The 22,935-nt window shown below is 43.6% G+C and overlaps 1 protein-coding gene across 1 annotated transcript in view; it reads left to right on the top strand.

The window, feature by feature from the left end:
- Window positions 1-22,935, top strand: part of HMCN1 (hemicentin 1) — a 656,490-nt gene that overhangs the window by 542,364 nt on the left and 91,191 nt on the right. Inside the window, exons 94-97 of the mRNA XM_073592871.1 lie at window positions 1,331-1,480; window positions 11,424-11,561; window positions 18,462-18,583; window positions 19,232-19,469. Coding sequence (XP_073448972.1) covers window positions 1,331-1,480; window positions 11,424-11,561; window positions 18,462-18,583; window positions 19,232-19,469 — 648 coding nt within the window. The remainder of the gene's footprint in view (window positions 1-1,330; window positions 1,481-11,423; window positions 11,562-18,461; window positions 18,584-19,231; window positions 19,470-22,935) is intronic.

Below are 22,935 nucleotides of genomic sequence, written 5' to 3'. Positions count from 1 at the left end.
CTCCGCTAGTGACACCTGATGTAAGGGGGGGCTCTGCTGGGGACACCTGGTGTAAGGGGGCACCGCTCCAGACATCTGATGTAAGGGGGGATCCACTGGGGATATCTGATGTAAGGGGGGCTCCTCTGGGGACATCTGATGTAAGGGGGGCTCTGCTGGGGACATCTGATGTAAGGGGGCTCCACTGGGGACACCTGATGAAAGGGGGGCTCTGTTGGGGACACCTGATGTAAGGGGGGCTCCGCTGGGGACACCTGATGTAAGGGGGGGCTCCGCTGGGGACACCTGATGTAAGGGGGGGCTCCGCTGGGGACACCTGATGTAAGGGGGGCTCCACTGGGGACACCTGATGTAAGGGGGGCTCCACTGGGGACATCTGATGCAAGGTGGGCTCCACTGGGGACATCTGATGTAAGGGGGGCTCCACTGCGGACATCTGATGTAAGGGGGGCCCTGCTGGGGACATCTGATGTAAAGGGGGGCTCCACTGGGGACATCTGATGTAAGGGGGGCTCTGCTGCGGACACCTGATGCAAGGACTGACTCTGCTGGGACACCAGATGCAAGGACAGACTCTTCTGGGGGCACCTGATGCAAGGACGGACGGCTGGTGGCAGGCGACGTGGCAGATGACATGCTCAGGGATCCCACTGATTCGGCATTATGGTGAGTTGAATTATTTAATTTTATATTACAATGTAATAATAGAAATAATGCACTTCAATCATCCTGACACCATAACAACCATGGTGCCGGGATGATTGAAGTGCTAACACCAGGTGTTTGGAGTATCTTTATCTGCTGATTGTTAAACTTTCTGGAATACACATATTTCCATTGTTGTGTAGGATCTGGGGCTGCTGTCCCTCAATCCCTCTCCACCTCTTTCCCTCCCCATCCCTTATTCATCTCAGACTCTAACCACACCCCCTTTGAACCACGCCCATTTAAGACATGCCGACTATGTTTCGTAAACCACGCCCATTTTTGCCGCACTCCGCGCGTCGCATTTTTACTTTCCCCTGTGCCACACCTACAAACGCATGCCCCCCCGCCCCCTAATTATAATAAGACTCTGCCTACAGCCAAAAAAGTGTCCCCAAAATTTTTTTTACAATGTTGGCAACTATGTGTGTATATATATATATGTATATGTATATATGTATATGTATATATATATATATATATATATATATATATATATATATATATATTGTACTGTACATACTGAACATGTGTATGTGTGTGTGTTTCAACTGTGTTTGACTGTGAGTCTGTTGTTTCCTTTTATTTTATGTCTACCCCTCTGTGTCTCATTTGTATTGGCTAGGAGGAGTTCAGTCTGTAAGAGGAACGTTATCAGGAACCATTAATGATGTTGACCTTCACATTGCACAGCTAAATGGTTCTGTTTCCAACAATTCTGAATCACATGCTATTACAATAAAAGCAACATTCACAAACATCCCTAAAAGTCTGGGTAAGTCTTTATTACTTTTTCTTTTTTTGTAAATTCTTTGTTCATAAGAAAGGGAATTACAGACCAAGAAAATCAGTATATGTCATGTAGCACATAAATCTAAATGAAAGAGCAAGCAAGCAGGTTGGCAAGTATCACAAGCATATAATGGTATACACGTGGATGGTTCTGGTAGAATCAAGGTGCCAGATGTTGACCATACAAGACTGAATGGGGTCATGACATAAGATTGCAGATGTTGGTGTACATTCAGTGAAAACTTTTCAAGTTTTAGGAGGAAAAAAAACAGAGAGTCTAAGCTAATATTTGAATATATCTTGGCACTAGCCAAAAAGAACATAGGAATGAAGGGACGAGCAAAAACAAAAAAGGGGGGGGCACTAGTAAGTCTTCCATCCTCTCGGTGTCTGGCGCTTTATTGGCTTCTTAGTGGAGCTTTACCGTCGTTTTAGCGGCGTTTTTCGCCTGCTAGCGGGGCGCTTTTAACCCCCACTAGCGGCCCAAAATTGGTTAAAGGCACCTGCAAAGCGCTGCTGCCGAGACGCTTTGCAGGCGCTTCGGCAGCGCTGCCCATTGATTTCAATGGGCAGGGGTGCTTTAGGAGCGGTCAGTGGCATAGCGTGGGGGGTGCAGGGGGTGCCGTGGCCCCGGGCGCGACATTTAGGGGGGCGCCAGTATGTGTCACTGGCTGCCTCCTCCAATTTTCAAATTCCTGTGTCCCCGGGCTCCGGCCGCCATGTTAAGTGTCCGGCGCCCTGTGATTGGGCGTATGGGGGTCATGTGAGGCGTTGGGCTGGCCTGTCCTCGATCGCTCCTGAAGTCCCGCCTCCGCACATGACCCCCCATAACCCAATCACAGGGCGCTGGACACTGAATATGGCAGCAGGCAGAGCGCAGGGGAGAGAAGAATGTGAGCCGCCGCTGTCTTCTCCTCCTCATCCGGATCGATGCAGCCAGGATAAGAAGGTGAGTGAGAGTCTTGTTACTGGCCGGGGGGGGCGAGAGAGAGAGACTGTAGGCAGGACAGTATAGTGTAGTATAGTGGTCAGTGTAGTGTAGTATAGTGGTCAGTGTAGTGTAGTATAGTGGTCAGTGTAGTGTAGTATAGTGGTCAGTATAGTGGACAGTGTAGTATGGGGTGGTCAGTATAGTGGACAGTGTAGTGTAGTATAGTGGTCAGTGTAGTATAGTATAGTGGTTAGTATAGTGGTCATTATAGTGTAGTTTAGTATGGAGGTCAGTGTAGTGTAGTGGTCAGTATGGGGGGCAGTGTAGTGGACAGTATAGTGTAGTGGTCAGTGTAGTGTAGTATGGTGGACAGTGTAGTATGGTGGTCAGTATAGTGTCGTGTAGTATAGTGGTCAGTGTAGTATAGTGGTCAGTATAGTGGTTAGTGTAGTATAGTATAGTGGTTAGCATAGTGGTCAGTATAGTGTAGTGGACAGTGTAGTGTAGTATGGTGGTCAGTGTAGTGTAGTATAGTGGACAGTGTAGTGTAGTATAGTGGACAGTGTAGTGTAGTATAGTGGTCAGTATAGTGGACAGTATAGTGTAGTATAGTGGTCAGTATAGTGTAGTATAGTGGTCAGTATAGTGGACAGTGTAGTGTAGTATAGTGGTCAGTATAGTGGACAGTGTAGTGTAGTATAGTGGTCAGTATAGTGGACAGTATAGTGTAGTATAGTGGTCAGTATAGTGTAGTATAGTGGTCAGTATAGTGGACAGTGTTGTGTAGTATAGTGGTCAGTGTAGTGTAGTAGAGTGGTCAGTATAGTGGACAGTGTTGTGTAGTATAGTGGTCAGTATAGTGGTCAGTGTAGTATAGTGGTCATTATAGTGTAGTTTAGTATGGAGGTCAGTGTAGTGTAGTGGTCAGTATGGGGGGCAGTGTAGTGGACAGTATAGTATAGTGGTCAGTGTAGTGTAGTATAGTGGACAGTGTAGTGTAGTATAGTGGACAGTGTAGTGTAGTGGACAGTATAGTGGTCAGTGTAATATAGTGGACAGTATAGTATAGTGGTCAGTATAGTGTAATATAGTGGACAGTATAGTATAGTGGTCAGTGTAGTGTAGTATAGTGGACAGTGTAGTGTAGTATAGTGGACAGTGTAGTGTAGTGGATAGTATAGTGGTCAGTGTAGTATAGTGGACAGTATAGTATAGTGGTCAGTGTAGTGGACAATGTAGTGTAGTGGACAGTGTAGTTCTCAGTGTAGTGGACAGTGTAGTGGTCAGTACTATTGTATTTGAAGGGACTCAGGGATAGCTAAAAGTCCGCAGGTTGGGGGGTGCAAATTACTTGCCTTGCCCCGGGTGCTGATAACCCACGCTACGCCACTGGGAGCGGTGTAGTCACTGCTCCTAAAGCGCTGCAAAGATGCTGCGTGCAGGAGTTTTTTTAACGTCCTGCAAGCGCACCACTCCAATCTAAAAAGCACTTGACTTTTCACACTGGAGTGACAGCAGAGGCTCTTTACAGGCGCTTTGCAGGCGCTATTTTTAGTGCTATAGTGCCTGTAATAATGCCTCAGTATGAAGTAGAAGTATAGACCTCAGATGATGATGAATATCATCCTTTATGCCTCGACACACCCAGTGTATAGCTTGCAGAACTACAGCGGTATTATGGAATGTTGGCATGTGCTAGTTATAGAAAATAATTTCTGCCTTTAGCTCTGGCTAATTACTTCCTCAAGAGATCAATTCATGCACAGAATTTCACAGGCCTGCCATGTCACTGCACATTGCAAACACTACTTAACCAGGTCAGGGAAGAGAGGCTGTGAGCATCTGATGTTTTTAAATATATTTTATGTTTGATGGAGTGTGGGGTGATATTTGGGGCTTTTTTAATGATTCTCCTCTGCTTGTTACTATTGTACCTCACTGCTGTTATTTTAGCATGCATTTGAAGTTTTATCCCTTATATTTGGAAAAAGAAAGGAGTAAGAAGATAATTGATGCTGCTCCTTTATGCTGCTCTGCACTAACTGGTGGGAGAAGTCAGGTGGAACCAGCACATCACTTCAGTAAGGCCATCAGTAACAATGATTTTTAGCAGGCATAATGCCATAGGCTACTACATACACACACAGCTTTGCCTATATGTGAATGGCTGAAGACACTGTAAACCAAATGTTTGTTCCAAGTGTCAGATTACATTGTGCAGTATAATATGCAACACAGCATGTGCAATCCATACATTTCCATGATTCAGTGTGAATGGGTCAAGTTTTGAGGCAACCCTTCTCATCCAGATCATACTGATTTTATGGAAATTATATGCACCACAGAAGACACAACAGCCGTGACTGATATCCCCTATAGCTTAAAGAGCATCACAGTTTTGTATCAAGAACCAGTGGCAAATGAATATGGTGCAGAAAATGGTTAGGTTGGAATTCTTCTTAAAGCGGAACTAAACCCATTGATTTAACAGTTTCAAAAGACAGTTACATTCGCGGTAATTCTCACATTGGTTGTGCTCTCAAACAAACTGTCAAACCATCAAATGGTTGGTGTCATAACTGATAACGTGCAGCATCATGTCAATTGTGGATCAAACGGAGGCCAAGATGGCGATTTCCTTGGCTGAAAACGATAGGAGGGTTTAGTTCCGCTTTAAGGCCCCGTTCACCCCTCAGCATTTTGTAGCTTAAAGCCTGAAGCTCCAAAAGGCTGGAGGGGAAAAAAATCTATTATTCTCTATGGAGATGTTAACATCTTCACACCAAAACGCCTGAAGCCAAACACCTGAAGCTCAAACAAGTTCTGGAGCTTTTTTTGTCGCTCCAATCGGGCAGATTTGGGCATTTTTGATGCGTTTGTATTCCCATAGCAATGAATGGAAAGGCGCCAATCGCGCATTTTTGTGTGTATTTGCGCATTTTGTTGCACATTTTTGCGTGATTTTTTGCTCAAATTAATTTTTTAAAAATAAAATAGTATTACTATATGAATAAATAAATGTAAAATAAATACACAAATAACTAAAAAATCATCATAAATAAGTAAAAATAAATTAATATTATATAATAATACATTAATAAATAATAATTAACCTCTAACCTTAAAAAATATTAAATACATTATTATTATTAATAATTATAATACTACTAATAATAATACTACTACTACTACTACTACTAATAATAATAATAATGTGACGGGAGGGCCCATGGAACCCAGAATCCCTTGGAAAGGTTTGGAAACCCTTGTTTCAGCTCCCCATGCACCTCTTATGTCTAAGTCACCCTGTGCCATCCTGGCACAGGGTGACTGAGAAAATATATCTTGGATTACTTAAAATGGGACAGTAATATTTATCCACAATATCTCCCAGGATATATTGAAAGACTATTCTTGGTTTGTTTGATTCTGAACTCAACATGTTAGTTGAGAGAGCTGATCACATTGGCCTCTGTACAATGTAGGAGAGGGGCCGACTCCTGCTGGAGCTCCTGCTATTGTGAGAAGGTGTCCTGTGTTTATACTTATGATAATGTCTAATCTACTGTGTAAAGCTTGGTGACAACAAGTCTGACCTGTAGTGAAATCCTGATTAATCATAACAATGCTCAGGAGGGCACGGAGGCATCGGCTGCTTTAAGGGATTAGTTAATTAGCTCATGTTAATTAAGTGTCTGGTTACAGGTGTATTGTTAGAGTAATATGAGCAGGAGGTGGGACTTCCTCTTCCGCTTCTTGCAGTCTAGGACATCCAAACTTCTACCTGGATCCAAGGCCCGGATAGCAGGAGAGGAGAGTTACAGATACCAGCCACCATGGAAGAGGAATTCAGAAGGAGGTTGCGAGAGATGCAGATACAGCACAGAGGACCAGTATCAGAGCAGGTCCTGCTGGGGTGGTTTGATTCTATCCGCTGCGAACTCTGGATGGAAGCTCTAGCCAGTGAGCAACGACACCAGGGAAAAGTTCTCCCCTCCATCCAGGAAAGGTACTGGTCACAGTATGGATTGCGGGTGCTGTTTTTGGGAGAAAAAATGCACAAGGACCAGACAACTGAATTAAGCAGGCTGGTCTGGGCAGAGATGCGGCTGGATGAGAGCTACAAAGCCCTCCGGTGGCATGTATCCCAAGCATGCCCTTGGATAGCGGATGACAGCCCAAGGAAAGCTTTGGCTACAGCGGCCTGGGATTGTTGTATGTGAAGCTGACAGGGGACCCTAACTTTGGGAGTGATTTGGAGTGGTGGTTGGACGAAATCATGGATTTCAGAGAAGGGCTACTGAACGTCTCGGAAGTGCACTGGGCACTGGAAGATATAGAGTTCCTCACCGTTCAGGAATGGGAGCTGGAGATCTCCTACAGATGGCTGCTAGACTCTACTCAGTGCCAGGGCTGGGCTCCCTTTGCCTGGGACTATCAGGAAATACCAGTTGACAACTCTGAAATCCTGGCTGAAGAGTCGGCAATGTGGCAGAGTAACAGTGTGCTTTGCCAACCTGCCCCCGCAGCTATGGATGCGGAGGTCTTATGGCGGATGCAGCAAGTGCTGACTGACCTTGATGATCCTGTTTCTGCATGGGATGATCTTGGATGGAGGAATGTGCCTGTCCAGCAGCATGCCAGAGAATCGGCTGTGGAAAATCTGGAGATTGCCATCCCCAAAGCTTAAGTGCTGACAACAGGGCAGAGCTCTGCTAACCTCTCCCCAGCACCGATAGCATCTTCTGGGTTCCACAGACAGGAGATGGTGAACCTCTATCCCCAGACACCAGTTGCAGAGACAGGGGATTTGATAGACTTTACTGCTGAGGAAGAACAACCTGATGAGCCTCCAGCAGAAGAGCTGGTATCAGGGTCAAACTTCACTGTGCTCTGCCCAACACCAACAGCAGTATCTGTTGAGTTGCAAGAAACTTCCCCAGCTGAAGCGCTGGTCACCAGACAAAGGGTCCAAGACCTCTGCCTCACACCTGTGGCAGTTCCGGAGGCTCAGGTTGAGAAGGTGGTAATCACTTCCAAGCAGCAGATACAGGGGGTGAAGGGAGTGGAGGTGTTTATTGTCCCTCCTCAACAGTCGGCCAGGGTGGAGAAAGTGGTCTTTTCTCCCCAGCAAAGGTTTGTGCACTTGGGAGACAATACCAGTGAAAGGGAGTTCCAACAGCAGACAGTGCCCCAGAATGATGACACCAACCCAGCTTAAGTGGTGGCAACCGAACAAAGGGTCCAAGGCCTCTGCCCCACACCTGCGGCAGTTCTGGAGGCCCAGGATGAGGAGGTGGCAGTAACTCCCGAGCAGCAGATCAGGACCCAAGGAGAGGATGCAATCGGCACCTCACAACTGCAGCTTGATCTGGTGTTGGTGGATGGGCCTGCTGTCTCCCCTAGCATAAACCCAGCAGAAGTGCTGGCAACCGGGCAGAGTGCTACCAACCTCTGCTCAGCACCGGCAACAACTACAGAGTTTCAGGGAGCTGGGGCAGTCAGCCTCCCTCCCCAGCAGTTAGCCAGATGCAGATGGTGTGGGGTTTCCAGCAGAAGGGCTGGCAACAGGGCAGAGTGCTGCTGGCCTCTGCCCTCAACTAACAGAGGATGGATTTCCTGTAAAGATGGATGGGACTTCAGTCTCCACCTGTATACCCCAGGGATGCTGGGCAGTCGGCCCAGATGCCCAACAGCATGATGGACTGAGCCCAGCCACCCTGTCTTCTCCCCTGTGGCTAAAGGGACTCCAGGGGGAAGGGCCAGTCTGCCCCCCCCCCCAGCAGTGGGTATGTTCTATGAGAGAGGCAGAGGTTGGCTGAGTGACTAATGCTCTGTTTGGAACAATTTGTTTTGGGTACTGTGTGGGTACAGGCATTAGAGGACTGGAACTATGGACTAACTTCGGAATCAACCCATCTGGGATCTCCTCCTGTGTTACTCTGGGAGGGCCCGTGGGACCCAAAATCCTTTGGAAAGGTTGGGAAACCCTTGTTTCAGCTCCCCATGCACTTTTTACGTCTAAGTAGGATGGTACAGGGTGACTGAGAAAATATATCTTGGATTACTTAAAATGGGACAGTAATATTTATCCACAATATCTCCCAGGATATATGGAAAGACTATTCTTGCTTTGTTTGATTCTGAACTTAACATGTTAGTTGAGAGAGCTGATCACATTGGCCTCTGTACAATGTAGGAGACGGGCCAACTGCTGCTGGAGCTCCTGCTATTGCGAGAAGGTGTCCTGTGTTTATACTTATGATAATGTATAAGCTACTGTGTGAAGCTCGGTGACAACAAGTCTGACCTGTAGTGAAATCCTGATTAATCATAACAATGCTCAGGAGGGCACGGAGTCACATTGGCTGTTTTAAGGGATTAGTTAATTAGCTCATGTTAATTAGGTTTCTGGTTACAGGTGTATTGTTAGAGTAATATGAGCAGGAGGGGGAACCTCCTCTTCAACTGTATATAAGACTTGTATTTTGCTTCTAATAAACAGTCCATGTTTAGCAACTAAACAGGTATCATCATGTTTTGTGCTTGCGAGTGGTTGGAATATCAGATATCTATATTCAGACTGGGAGGAAGTGGTATATGACGAAAGCACTTAAGCGGAGTGTGAGACGTTTCGTTACAAATAATAATAATAATAATAATATAACAACACCCAAACTTGAACAAAAAATACATTATTATTATTAATAATAATAATAATAATTATTATTAATATTATTATTATTATTTAGGGTTAGGGTTAGGGTGTTTAGTTATTTATTATTATTTTATTTTTTAAGGGGTAAGGGTTACAGTTAAGGGTTAATTATTTATTTATTGTTACTTAGTAATAATTTATTGAATTTATTTATTTTTTATTTATGATTTTTATTTATTTGTGTATTTATGTTACATTTATTTATTCATTTATTATTATTCATATAATAATAATAAATAAAATAACATAAAAAATAAATAAAATAATGATAAATAACCCTAAACCCAACTTCTAATCCTAACCCTAACCTAAACTGAACTCAAACCCCTTACCCTAACGAAAAAACATTATAATAAATAAATAATAATAAAAGAAAAAGTAAAAGCTAATGGAAAAGCTAAAAAAAGCTGAAATACCTAGCAACAAATGATGCAACAGATAATAGTTTTCTACACTGGCTAATAAAAAAATGCCAAAGCCCAAAAAAGCTGCATACAAATGCACAAAAACGTGCCAAAAACGCATGAAAAAAACACCGGAAAAACACTCAAAGACGCTGCGCTCAGGTGTGAATGCAGCCTTATGCCCTGTACACACGATCAGACATTGATCGGACATTCCGACAACAAAATTCATTGGATTTTTTCCGACGGATTTTGGGCCAAACTTGTCTTGCATAGACACGGTCGCACAAAGTTGTCGGAAAATCCGATTGTTCTGAACGCTGTGACGTAAAACACGTACGTCGGGACTATAAACGGGGAAGTAGCCAATAGCTTTCGTCTCTTAATTTATTCTGAGCATGCGTGGCACTTTGTGCGTCGGATTTGTGTAAACACGATCGGAATTGAAACGATTGGATTTTGTTGTTGGGAAATTTTATATCCTGCTCTCAAACTTTGTGTGTTGGAAATTCCGACAGAAAAAGTCAGATGGAGCCCACACACGGTCGGAATTTCTGACAACAAGCTCCGATCACACATTTTCCATTGGAAAGTCCGACCGTGTGTACAGGGCATAAGGCTTTACCAACCATGGGCAGTAGAGCTATGACCTATTCTACAATGCAGGCTTGAAACAGTTTCTGCTTAACTTTCACCCTTGAACTCTGTTCTTACCTGCTCTCCCTATGCAGAAATTCGTAAGTTACCAACAGCCTCAGTCTCATAAATAGTGCTGGCAATCAATTAGAGAGGCTTCAGGCTACAGATTACTTTATTTAATCAAAAAGAACATTAGCATAGTCAATACAGAACTTTGTCTCTTTAATCTCTTTCTATGACAGACTGCAGAGATAAAGAGATCAGTGTTTTTTTTACAGTGAACCAACCACTCTACATAGCATCCTTTCTATTGTGCCTAAGGCTCGGTTCACATTGTTGCAGGTGACTGTGGGTGCGGGAATCACACAATCAAATGATATAGACCAAAAGCTATGCTGGGGGGCTAGGGATCTGTCCAAATTGCAGTGTTCAATATAGAAAATGTTGTAAATAATGTCAGCATTTATTTAACATAGTTAATAGATAAATGCAAAAAGTTGTACCATAACACAGGAAGGTGTCTGTCAAGGCAAAACAAAACAGCCAGCGGTACGGGGTGAGCAGACAGACCTGAATGGTCTCTTTGCCAAGGAGATGGATAGAAGCGGGGGCTGTTGAGCCAAAGGGAACCCCGAGGGGGAACTGAGGGCTGCAAGCTGACAAGAGAAGTGCCCGGAAAGCCAGTGCAGCCATTGTCACGGTGGAAAACCCCAGGGGGGAGAGACGAAGCTGTTCACCCTCTCTGTCCTGTTGGCAGGGGGAGAAGGATGCAACTGTGGGTGATTGCCAATCAGCAGCAACACTGGCCACCGTCAGAGGGAGATCCGCCTTTGGCACCTGATGACCTGGAATCAGCTGTGTAGCCAACTTTTTGTATTTATCGATTAACTATGTCTAATAGATGCTGACATTATTAACAACATTTTCTATATTGAACACTGCACTTTGGATGGGATTACAACAGATGAATCCCTAGCTCCCCAGCATAGCTTTGGTTTATATAATTTGATTGTCAGATCAACATCTCACAGTCTGTGAGCTTTTCACTTGGATCACCATCAGGAAATTTCCTTGTTTTACCTATTTATCTAATTGGCTCCTATAAAGACCTAAGAGACTAGGTGGTAAGGATTCCTTTGCGCTGCACATTTGTGTACTAGTTATGAAGCAGTTAATTTAATAAATTAAGGGATCCATATTGTGTTTACTTATTTGAACATGTTATGCATTGTAGGTTATTCTATGAGGAACCTTGCATCTTTATTGAATCCCATATATTGGACAGTAGCAAAAGAAAGAGGAGAAGCAGTAAATGGATTTACTCTGACGGGTGGTGAATTTATAAGAGAAACTCAAGTGGAATTTGCAACAGGTCAGTGAATAAACAGTCAAACACATTTAACTGACAAGAATGAAAAGTAATTAGCAGATCGGCCTTGTATTTTAATTTTTTTTTTTTTTTTTTTTTAAGTTATTTTTATTGTAATTTCAAGGTAAATATAACAACAAAACAGAGCCTATTGGGCATACCCAGGCTCGGTCATAAGAACTACACACTAATACAAAAAAAAAACACAAAAGAAAAAAAAAGAAAAAACCCCCCCACATATACATATATAAAATATATATATATTCTAACTAAACTATTGTACGCTCAACCACCTGCACAGAATATTAAAAGTAGTACCTCTAAATCCATGTATATCCTGTATTGCCCACTTTAGTCAATCATGAAATAAGGTGTACATTGCAGTAAACATATTCCTATTCCCCCCCTCCCCATAACTATCGATTGAGCAGCCTAGTGACGTTCATGAGATCAGGGATGTCACTTGTGCCATTCCCGGTGCTAATAGAGTGGACTAGTCATCAATTGAATCTGCATTAGTGGACAGGGATTCCGTCCAAATATCCCATATTTTGTGGAATTTTTTGCCACAGCCACGTGACAGGTAAGTAGCTTTGTACAGGGGTAGAGCCGCATTCACTAACTTCTTCCAGAAATTTAATGAAGGTGCAGATGAGGCCTTCCATCTGAGTACTATAGATTTACGGGCGTAGTAAAGTAGTAATCCTAGCAGGGTTCTGAGTGCCCAGCGTGGGGCCAGTGGTTCCACCAGTCCCAGCAGACATACCTCTATAGACAATGGCATGGGGACAGTGGTGACAGTCAAAATAAACTTGGTTACCTCAACCCAAAAAGATTCAATATAAGGACAGTTCCAAAAAATATGAGTGAAATCCGCTGATGCTGAGTTGCATCTCCAACAAGAGGCAGAGATAGATGGATAGATTCTATGTAAGCGCACAGGTGTGTAATATACCTTATGTACTATTTTAAATTGTACTAGTTTATCTCTAGCTGATACTAGTTGTGAAAAGGGGTATTCCCATATTTCTTCCCAATCTTCTGTGTCTAGTGTAGGGAAATCTACCTCCCACTGTGCCCTAAGGTTTTCTAGCCCCGCGTGTACGTTGGGGAGTAGTGCTTTATATATGGTAGATAAGGGCTTAGATAGAGCTTCATCTCTGAGCAGAGTCTCCAGATTCGAGGTGTAAAAGGCCACTTGGGCATTTTCAAACTGGGTGTTGAAGGCATGCCTAAGCTGCAGGAATCTAAACAGGTGTGTTAGGTAAATCATACTGTTGCTTCAACCTGTCAAAAGTTTGTATTCTGCCCTCAAGACAAATGTGATTAATATATTTGATGCCTTTGCATGCCCATACCCCAGGGTCGGGAATGGACCCCAATTCTGGCAATTTCGGGTTAAACCAAAGAGGGCTATAGGGGGAAATGTGCCCGGAAGGTATAGGGCGTATTGAATTTGCCACTGACCATGCCCGTATGACCGCCCTCATTGCTACTGTAAGAGGAAAGGGAGCTCTAGGGCCCCGGTAAAGTAGATTCCGTAGCGCCTCATAAGACCCCAAACATGCTGCTTCCAGGACCACCGCTGCGTTGGACTCATCAGAGACCAGCCAGTTGTGGGCATGGGATAACATAGCCGCCACGAAGTAGGAGTGAAGGTCAGGGCAAGCCAAGCCTCCCTCTCCCCACGGTCTCTGCAGCACTGTCAGCTTAAATCTCGGCTGACCGGATCCCCAGAGAAAAGATATTAAAATGGTGTTTATTAGGCGAAAAACCTTTTTTGGGATCCAGACAGGTGCATGTCTGAGAGCATAGAGAAAGGCAGGCAAAAGCTTCATCTTAAATAAATTTATCCTCCCGATTAAAGAGAGGGGGAGATGTTCCCACGCCTTCAGTCTCATTCTCATCTTTTGTATCAGCGGTTCCAAGTTAAGGGTATGATAGTCAGAGGTAGATGTGGAGATGTGGATACCTAGATATTTAATTTTGTCTGTCCATAGTAAGGGTAAGTTGGGATCTGCTACCTCCTTTGCAGTCTTATCTATGGGCAAAATTTGGGATTTATCCCAATTGACTTTGAGTCCCGAACAGTTAGCGAAGTTAGAAAGAATGGACAACGTCTCTCGAAGAGACTGGGCAGGGTCACCCAAGAAGAGAATAAGATCATCCGCGTACAGATCAACTTTTTCGTGTATGGATCCCACCTGTATGCCCCTAACCCCGTCTGCTTGTCTGAGGGCCGAGGCAAGTGGCTCCATCACCAAGGCGAAAAGAGCCGGCGACAGTGGACAACCTTGCCTTGTACCTCTTCCAACAGAGAAAGGCGCCGACAGAACACCACCAAGCTTGATCCGCACCGTCGGTTCCTTATATAAAATATCAATCCATCTGCGGAATACTTCTCCAAAACCTATAATCTCTAGGACCGAGGACATAAAAGGCCATGCCACCGAATCGAAAGCCTTTTCAATGTCTAGTGTCACCATTACCCTCGTGGAGGACTCAGTGGGAGGTAGCTGAAGATGGGTAAACACTCTGCGTAAATTTATATCTGTTGATTTCCCTGGCATGAAACCAGTTTGGTCTATATTAATCAGAGATGGTAAAATCGTCCGCAGTCTGGTCGCTAATATTTTTGTCAAGATCTTGAGGTCATAATTTAGTAGGGAGATAGGCTTATAAGAAGCACACAGGGATATGTCTTTGCCGGGCTTAGGGATGAGGACTATGTGTGCTTGATACATTGAAAGGGGTAAGGACATTTGTTTTTTACTTTCAGAGAAGACTTTTAACAATTTTGGTGCAATTAATGATGCATACGTTCTGTACCATTCACCAGGTAGGCCATCAGGTCCTGGTGTTTTACCACTAGGAAATGAGCAAATAGCCTCCTCTATCTCCTCAGTGGTAAAATCTTTGTCTAAGAATTCAAGATCCTCCTGTGAAAGAGTGGGTAGATGCAGGGAATGTAGAAATTCCCTACGCCGATCTTCAGGCCAGCCAGGGACCGCCTTGTATAAGTTTTCATAGAAGGATTTGAATTCATCTAGAATTAGTTAAGGGGTAGAGATCATCTGACCATCTAAACCACAGATTTCTGATACCACCGTCTGCAATTTAGAGTTCGCAACTAAATTCGCTAGGAGTTTGCTATTTTTGTCTCCGGATTCAAAGATCTTCCCCGCCAGGGAATTTAAATCTAAATGTGTGGCCGAGGTAAGATGTAGAGACAATGCTCTTTTCGCGTCCGCTAGTTGGTTAAAGTGATTCAGAGTCGGGGAGCCAGAAAAAGCCTCCGCCGCCCTAGCCTCTTCTTCCTCAAGTACCTGGACCTGACTAGACATCTCAACACGGACTGCTTTAATAGCTGAAATGTATTCTCCTCTGGTGTTGGCCTTAAAGGCGTCCCAGACTACTTGCGCTGAGGTTGAATCCTCATTGATCTCCCAGTATTGTTGTAATCTGGGAGAGACCTCCTCCTCCACCCTCGAGTCCTGCAACCACTTGGGTGCTAAACGCCAACAGTCTCGACTCCTGATGTTCGACAACTCCAAGGTGACCTCCAGGGGTGCATGATCAGAGAGGCCCGCAGGTAAGTACGAGACCCCCCTCACCGCCGCCAGGGCACAGGTGTTGCCAAATACCAGATTGATCCTAGAGCCTGATTTATAAGTGGTGGAGTGAAAGGAGTAAGCCCTAGTGGTTTGATGCTTCCATCTCCAGATCTCGGTATAATTAAATGCTTGTGCCCATTGAAGGAGGTCTGGCGAAAACACTCTATTTGGATTGGACGAGTCCAGGGACGGATCCAAAGTAGAATTAAAGTCCCCAGCTATGTATAGTCTGGAGAATTGTAATGTGGCTAAAAGCTCATATAGCTTGTAGAGGATCCGTTGGTTAAAGGGAGGGGGTATATGTATATTCACGAAAGCGTAGACCACTGCTCTAATCTCCAGTAGTAGGATTATGAAACGGCCCTCCTGATCAGTATGTAGATGCATGACCTTATACGCAAGGGATTTGTTCAATAAAATGGCAACTCCCCTTGCGTAACTGGAGTACGTCGCGTGAAATGCTTGCCGTACCCAGGGTCTGCGTAGCGCCAGGATCTTGTTCCCCAGAAGATGAGTCTCCTGCAGGAACAAGATATGAGGTCTGTGATTATTCAGATATTTAAACATTAATGCCCTTTTTACCTTGTTATTGAGACCCCGTATATTCCATGATACCAGTTTTAACTTCATAAATGTAATGACAGATTATGGTACAACATAATGATACCCATGTATGGAGGGGGCTAGCCCCCATGGAACCAAGGGAAATGTCAGAAGTCTAACAACTTTTGCATTGGACATAGTGAGCGTTACTAGAACACCTGAAATATAAAGATTAGTCAGTGGATATAGAGCGTACAAAAAAGAAAGAAAAAAAAAATAACCTGTAAACTCCCTACTGACCATGAAGTACCCCTAAAAGAGAAAATAGAACAAAGAGAACAATAACTATGGTCAGTTTGATACCCAAAACCGGAACACAAACGTTTAGATCTTCAGACTTCTGAAAAAAAAAAAAAAGTTCCAAAGTACGGCAACTCAGTGTCGCCGACGCCTCTTCAATTGGCGGGGAGTATATGTAGCTGAGGGTTTGATACTTCTGTGAGTTACTTTTTTCAAGGTAGCTCCGGGTAGAAGAATGTATAAGAAAAGTACATCTAGTTTAGGATTAGAAGAATCTTTAGTGATCAATGGGTCTAGGAAAATAAGAAAAAATAACAATCGCAGTCAGTGGGAAGTCAAACACACCAGCTTCCGGGGATAGGATGTTCTCCCACCCAAGATAACATTTAAATTCTGCATGAGGGGCAAAGGAGTCATCTAACAACAATATTGATGATGATGTCCAAGTAGCTATACACCAGAAACCGACGGTTGGATAAAAACAACCCCCCCGAGCATGGATCCAGAAGGGAAATGAAAACTGTGTGCTAACTTTCAGATATCGACTTGTAGTGAGGAAAAACATCATGCGTTTACCGTAGGTTGTTCAGCCAGTCGTCAGCATCAGCCGGAGAGTCGAAGAATCTGACCGAGCCATTATGAGGGACCCGGAGACGGCTGGGATATAGCATGCTGTATTTTATGTCCTTTTCCCGTAGACGCTTACGGACATCATTAAAGGACTTCCTCTTGCGCTGCAGGTCAGCCGAGAAATCCGGAAACAGCAGGATTGAGGAGTTACTGTATGGAAGCGAGGGTTGTTTGCGGGCTGCGGAGAGGATTCTGTCACGGTCCCTGAAGTTGAGGAAACGGACCAAGAAGGGTCGGGGATTTGCACCAGGAATACTACGTCCCGTGGGTACACGGTGGGCATGCTCGACAACATAAGTTGGGGAGGTATCCGCGAGACCCAACAGTGTTTTAAAGAATTCTTCCGCAAACTCTGCTGGTCGGTCACCCTCCTCCCCCTCCGGGAGACCCAAGACTCGGACATTGTTGCGTCTCGCTCTGTTTTCTGCGTCATCGGATTTAGCGACTAGCTGTTGTACGGTGCGTTATAATTCCGCTATGGTGTTGTTGTGGGTAGCTGTAAGATCTTCAGTAGCAGAGATTCTAGATTCTGATTCAGTCAGTCTACCCCTGATCTTATCCAGGTCATTTCTGATGAGATTGCATTCTTCTGCGAGGCGGTCTATTCTCACCAGCATGGAGGTTTTACTTTGTTCAATGGCGGCAAGGATCACTGCAGTGCTGTCCTGGGATGGTGGGGCAGAGAGAGACGCACTCGGAGAAGCTGGAGGCTCCATGGCTAATTCTGTCAACAGGGCCTGTATTCTCCCTATAAGAGAAGGATCTGATTGTGCAGCCGGTGCAGGGGCCAGGCGGCCTGGCGTGGACAAGTTCTTGGGCCGACCCTTAGGGCCCATGAAGGAAAGGTGGGCAATAAAACATCAGCAATCCTCCGCTGACCTGTAGGCAGTAGTTGTCTAGCGAGGGGGGCCAGCCAAGGGGACCATGTAGGAGAGACCCAGGGAGCCGGATGGGTATAGGAGGGTGAAGAGGATGCTGGATCCCAGGGCTCCTCAGCCTGCCCTCACAGTTCGTTCACCCTGACTGACTCCCTGTAGCTGTGTGGGGCAGCCAGGTGCAGGGTTGACAGGATGGCCGTGAGCGTCAGCGTCCGCACTCTCGGGCTGAGGCCAGGCCGGCCACGGTGCTCCCCCGCCGGCCGGCGGCGTAGGAAAGTGCGTTCGGCGGCAGGCTGCACTAGGCCGCACCAGGCCGGAGTAGGCCGCGACCTCACCGGGCGATGTCAGCGGCCCCACGGACAACCGGACCCCACCAGGCACACAGTAGGGCAAGATGAGGGGTGAAAGGAGCCCCCTACCTTGTCAAACAGTCCAGGGATGGCTTTTTTAGGAGATCAGAGACCCGGGAAGATGGCGGCGACCGCGGGTGTGAAGGATCTGTCGTGTCCCGGCTGATCACGGGCCGGATCTCTGCAATTTCCTCCCCGACTGCAGCAGGCAGAGTGTGGATGTCCTCAGACAGGTATTTGGGCTTTTTTTAGCGCATGTAGAGTGAGGATGGCACAGGATTATAACACGGATGCTCGGAGCTCCTCTCTAACACAGCTGCCTGCGTTCACATCCGGACACGCCCCCCTGTATTTTAATTTTTAAACTTTTATATCCACTGTAAACCTTTTCAGTTACATTTATCATTACATCATATCATTCAAAAAAAAAAAAACACTTTTTGTTAATAACAAGCACCTCTTATCCCTCCCTCACATTGTAGCATACAAACAGATGCCATGAAAATGATCTCATTTGTTTTCAAGTAATATAAATTAAAATGTAAGGTGTTACATGATAATCTATTTATCTCTTATGCAATTATACAGGAGAAATCATGAGAATCACTCACAATTCTCGCGGTCTTGATGCTGATGGCTTCCTCTTGGTGGACACAGTGGTGAAAGGATATATTCCTCAGTTACCTATTTCTACTAACATCAAATTAAAGGTGAAATTAACAGATAATTGTAACTATAAAGGTTTCAACCACTTTTTTAACAATAACTAAATATTTCAATACACCAACCAATGGTTTTGATAATACACGTGGGTCATTGCTATCAGTGCTAGTGCTCAAAAGTCCTCTCAGCAGGTACTGTATGAACACCTGTTGCACAATATACACTTCAGTATCATATAGCCAGGCAAAATGACGGTTCTATTAACCAACATAATTTCAACAAAATATTTAATTATGTATTATTATTATTATTAATAATTATAATAATAATAATAATAATAATAATAATAATAATAATAATTATTATTATTATTATTATTATTATTATTATAATAATCTTTATATATTATTATTAATACTCATCACCTCTTTCATACGTTAAATGCGGATCACAAGCTGACAAATGTTTGTGTCCTCTGACCTATAAAGTCTATTTTACATTGTGTATATTCACAAATATTCACATATATGTAGAACATTTAAAAAAGCAATACATATAGTTCATATGTTTTTTTTCTTCCGTTATGTACACATTTCCTCGTAATATTATTATGATTATTGTTATTGTTGTAATACAGGATTTGTATAGCCCCAACAGCTTGCACAAGGCTTTACAATGTTTTTTTTTTTTGGTAGGGTTACACAGAGGATTATGTCCAGACTGGTCTTGGACAACTTTATGCATATTCAACAAGAATGTTCTATCTGGATGAAGTGAGTGTGCCATACACCTGGAATCATACTGTCAGCTATGACCCCAGCCACGGAAAAATGCCTGTCATGTTGGAGACTTTGCATGTGTCTTCCATAGGAGCAGATTACAACCCATTAGAAGAAACTCTAAGCTTTCAAATGCATGCTTTCATCTCCAAAGGTATGGTTTACAGCTGAAACAAGAAACTGTTGCATTAAAAACAATTCAGAAACTGTTCTGCTCTTCATATATTACATATGATTTTGTGTGGCACTCTATCCTTTGTTGCTCAGTGTTTGAACCTAATAAGCAGCTCTTGTTACTCCTACCTTTTAAAAATAATGTACTCTGTAGATACTTTTTTTAGATTGTGAGGGTAGCACTTTTCATTGTTTTTTTTCCTGACTAAATCTCTGTTCAGTAAGAATGTCACTACTGTCTACTGAGATACTGCTTGGAAAAGTAGCAGTTGGCAGAGCTTAGCCGTAATACTGGGTACATACAATCCAAATATCAGCCTTTTCAGCAGAAACCATCCAACATTTGAACAGTGTGTACAGCTCCCTGTCCCTTAGAACCCAGTCCAACACCTGGCTTTTGTTGAGACTCAGCGGGGGAGATCGCCGCACTAACATCACATAGTACAGCGACTTCTTCGTTTTTTGTTTTTTTTCTTTCAGCTCACTGGGTTCTCATACTGTGGTTTGTTGAGGTTGTCAGCATACTAACAGCTAATGGTTTTGGCTGTGAACCTGCTGATGGCTGTGGCCAACCACAGCACAGAGATCTGTGCGTGTTAGTGTGTGTGTTTCTTCTCCCTGATTTCACTCACCGTTCAGATCAGCAAGGAAGGCCAGCCAGTCTGTGAGTAAAATCAGCACACATACACTTACAGTTAACCCCTTAATAGCCCTCCTGATCACCAATGTCACCCAGCCAGTGTCATTAGTGCAGTGACAGCGTACAGTATTATCACTGATCACTGTATTAGTGTCACTAGTGACATAAGACAATGTCAGTCAAAGACAGCTAGTTATTGTATTAAAGGTCCGCGCTTAGGAGAGTAAACAGAAGGGCTGCAGCCTCCCCTTAATTAATTCCCAATGGGAGTTAATTGGATTTATATGGAAGAAAAGTTTGGGAAATTGGCGCTGCCCTATTAGCAATGTATGTTTCTTATAAATCAAAATAATAATAAAGGTGGTTCACTATACAAACAAGTGACAAAAAAGCGCGTGTAAGGGGAAATGGACTTAATAATATGATCCCTGGGTAAATAAACCCTTACGCGTGTGCAGAAGTAAATACTAAAATGAAAAATAGATTGGGTGAAGAAAAAAAAAAAAAGTTTTTTGGATGAAGAAAAAAATTTTTGGTGAAAAAATATTTTTATATGTGACCCTTTAAAAATAAACGTGCAATTCCTATATGTTATTTATGTGTGTGATAACTTTCATGTGTTCCAACAGGTGAGTTGGATATACACTTGCCCATCCTATATTATGAATCTATACATTTACAACAAACCAACGTAAGATTGTATATCGCCCCCTAATTGGGGTTACTAGTATCCGTGAAAAAGCACACTATTTAGGGGCTATCAACATCCGTAAAAGAGTAACATATATCAGCAACTTGTGTAGTAACTAAAGTGCACTGTGTTTAATGGAAAAATAAATTGCTAGGACTCTGTGTTATAGTGTATTAGACCCCCTCAAGGCTCATATATGATTTAGAATTAGAATCCAAACATCAATTAACTTATAAACAGCATATATACAAGCAGCATATATAAAAAGTCTCTATGGTGAAACCAGGCAAAGTTGAATGTCTTATTTGGAGAGACAGGAATTCTATAGAAACCCAGGATCGATCAGCATGCAGTTAAAAATGCCCAAAAGATAATGAATGGTGATTTCCGTGCATGTAGAAGCTGGTGACTCCAAGTGCTCCCCCCCGTGCTCCCCCACTCACCAGAATCCGTCACCCCCACGGGGGTACTATGCAGAGGAGTGGGTGTCTTTGGATGGCTGTCTTTTGTAGATGTCTCTCTTAGGCTCAACTGCTCCGTGGGGTCGCTCCGGTGATCCAATATAGGGGTCCCTTTCTAGTAATCCAGGCCTGGGTACCTCCACTCCTCTCCACCTCCATTCTGCCAAATCCAGGGATGTAGTCACACACAGGGCAGACAGCTTTTCAGACACAGGTCTGTCTTGCAGCAGCAAGCTGCACACGTGGAGTGTGTGCAGCTTGCTGCTGCAAGACAGACCTGTGTCTGAAAAGCTGTCTGCCCTGTGTGTGACTACATCCCTGGATTTGGCAGAACGGAGGTGGAGAGGAGTGGAGGTACCCAGGCCTGGATTACTAGAAGGGGACCCCTATATCGGATCACCGGAGCGACCCCACGGAGCAGTTGAGCCTAAGAGAGACATCTACAAAAGACAGCCATCCAAAGACACCCACTCCTCTGCATAGTACCCCCGTGGGGGTGACGGATTCTGGTGAGTGGGGGAGCACGGGGGGAGCACTTGGAGTCACCAGCTTCTACATGCACGGAAATCACCATTCATTATCTTTTGGGCATTTTTAACTGCATGCTGATCGATCCTGGGTTTCTATAGAATTCCTGTCTCTCCAAATAAGACATTCAACTTTGCCTGGTTTCACCATAGAGACTTTTTATATATGCTGCTTGTATATATGCTGTTTATAAGTTAATTGATGTTTGGATTCTAATTCTAAATCATATATGAGCCTTGAGGGGGTCTAATACACTATAACACAGAGTCCTAGCAATTTATTTTTCCATTAAACACAGTGCACTTTAGTTACTACACAAGTTGCTGATATATGTTACTCTTTTACGGATGTTGATAGCCCCTAAATAGTGTGCTTTTTCACGGATACTAGTAACCCCAATTAGGGGGCGATATACAATCTTACGTTGGTTTGTTGTAAATGTATAGATTCATAATATAGGATGGGCAAGTGTATATCCAGCTCACCTGTTGGAACACATGAAAGTTATCACACACATAAATAACATATAGGAATTGCACGTTTATTTTTAAAGGGTCACATATAAAAATATTTTTTCACCAAAAATTTTTTTCTTCACCCAAAAAACTTTTTTTTTTTTTCTTCACCCAATCTATTTTTCATTTTAGTATTTACTTCTGCACACGCGTAAGGGTTTATTTACCCAGGGATCATATTATTAAGTCCATTTCCCCTTACACGCGCTTTTTTGTCACTTGTTTGTATAGTGAACCACCTTTATTATTACTTTGATTTATAAGAAACATACATTGCTAATAGGGCAGCGCCAATTTCCCAAACTTTTCTTCCATACAAAGACAGCTAGTGTCCCCCCCAGCCAGTGTCAGTGCCAGTCCCCGATTACCAGCCACACTATCACAGTCACACTATGCGTTGCTGATCACTGCCATTACCCATATAGTGTCTGTCCAGATTAGTATCTTAGTCACGGTCAGAACTATATTAATGTCCCCAATAGTATAGTGTCCCTAAAAAAAGCAGAATCGTCCTGATGCCAGCACTTGTGTTTAGTGTCAAATATGTTTTATTGACAATATCAAAGAATATTTATACACAAATATTGGTAGTCAGTTATTGATGACAAAGA

This window comes from Aquarana catesbeiana, linkage group LG07 (assembly GCF_042186555.1).
Source record: "Aquarana catesbeiana isolate 2022-GZ linkage group LG07, ASM4218655v1, whole genome shotgun sequence".
NCBI classification, from domain to species: domain Eukaryota; kingdom Metazoa; phylum Chordata; class Amphibia; order Anura; family Ranidae; genus Aquarana; species Aquarana catesbeiana.
Note: the sequence above shows the minus strand (reverse complement) of the source record. Positions and strands in the feature narration are given on the sequence as shown.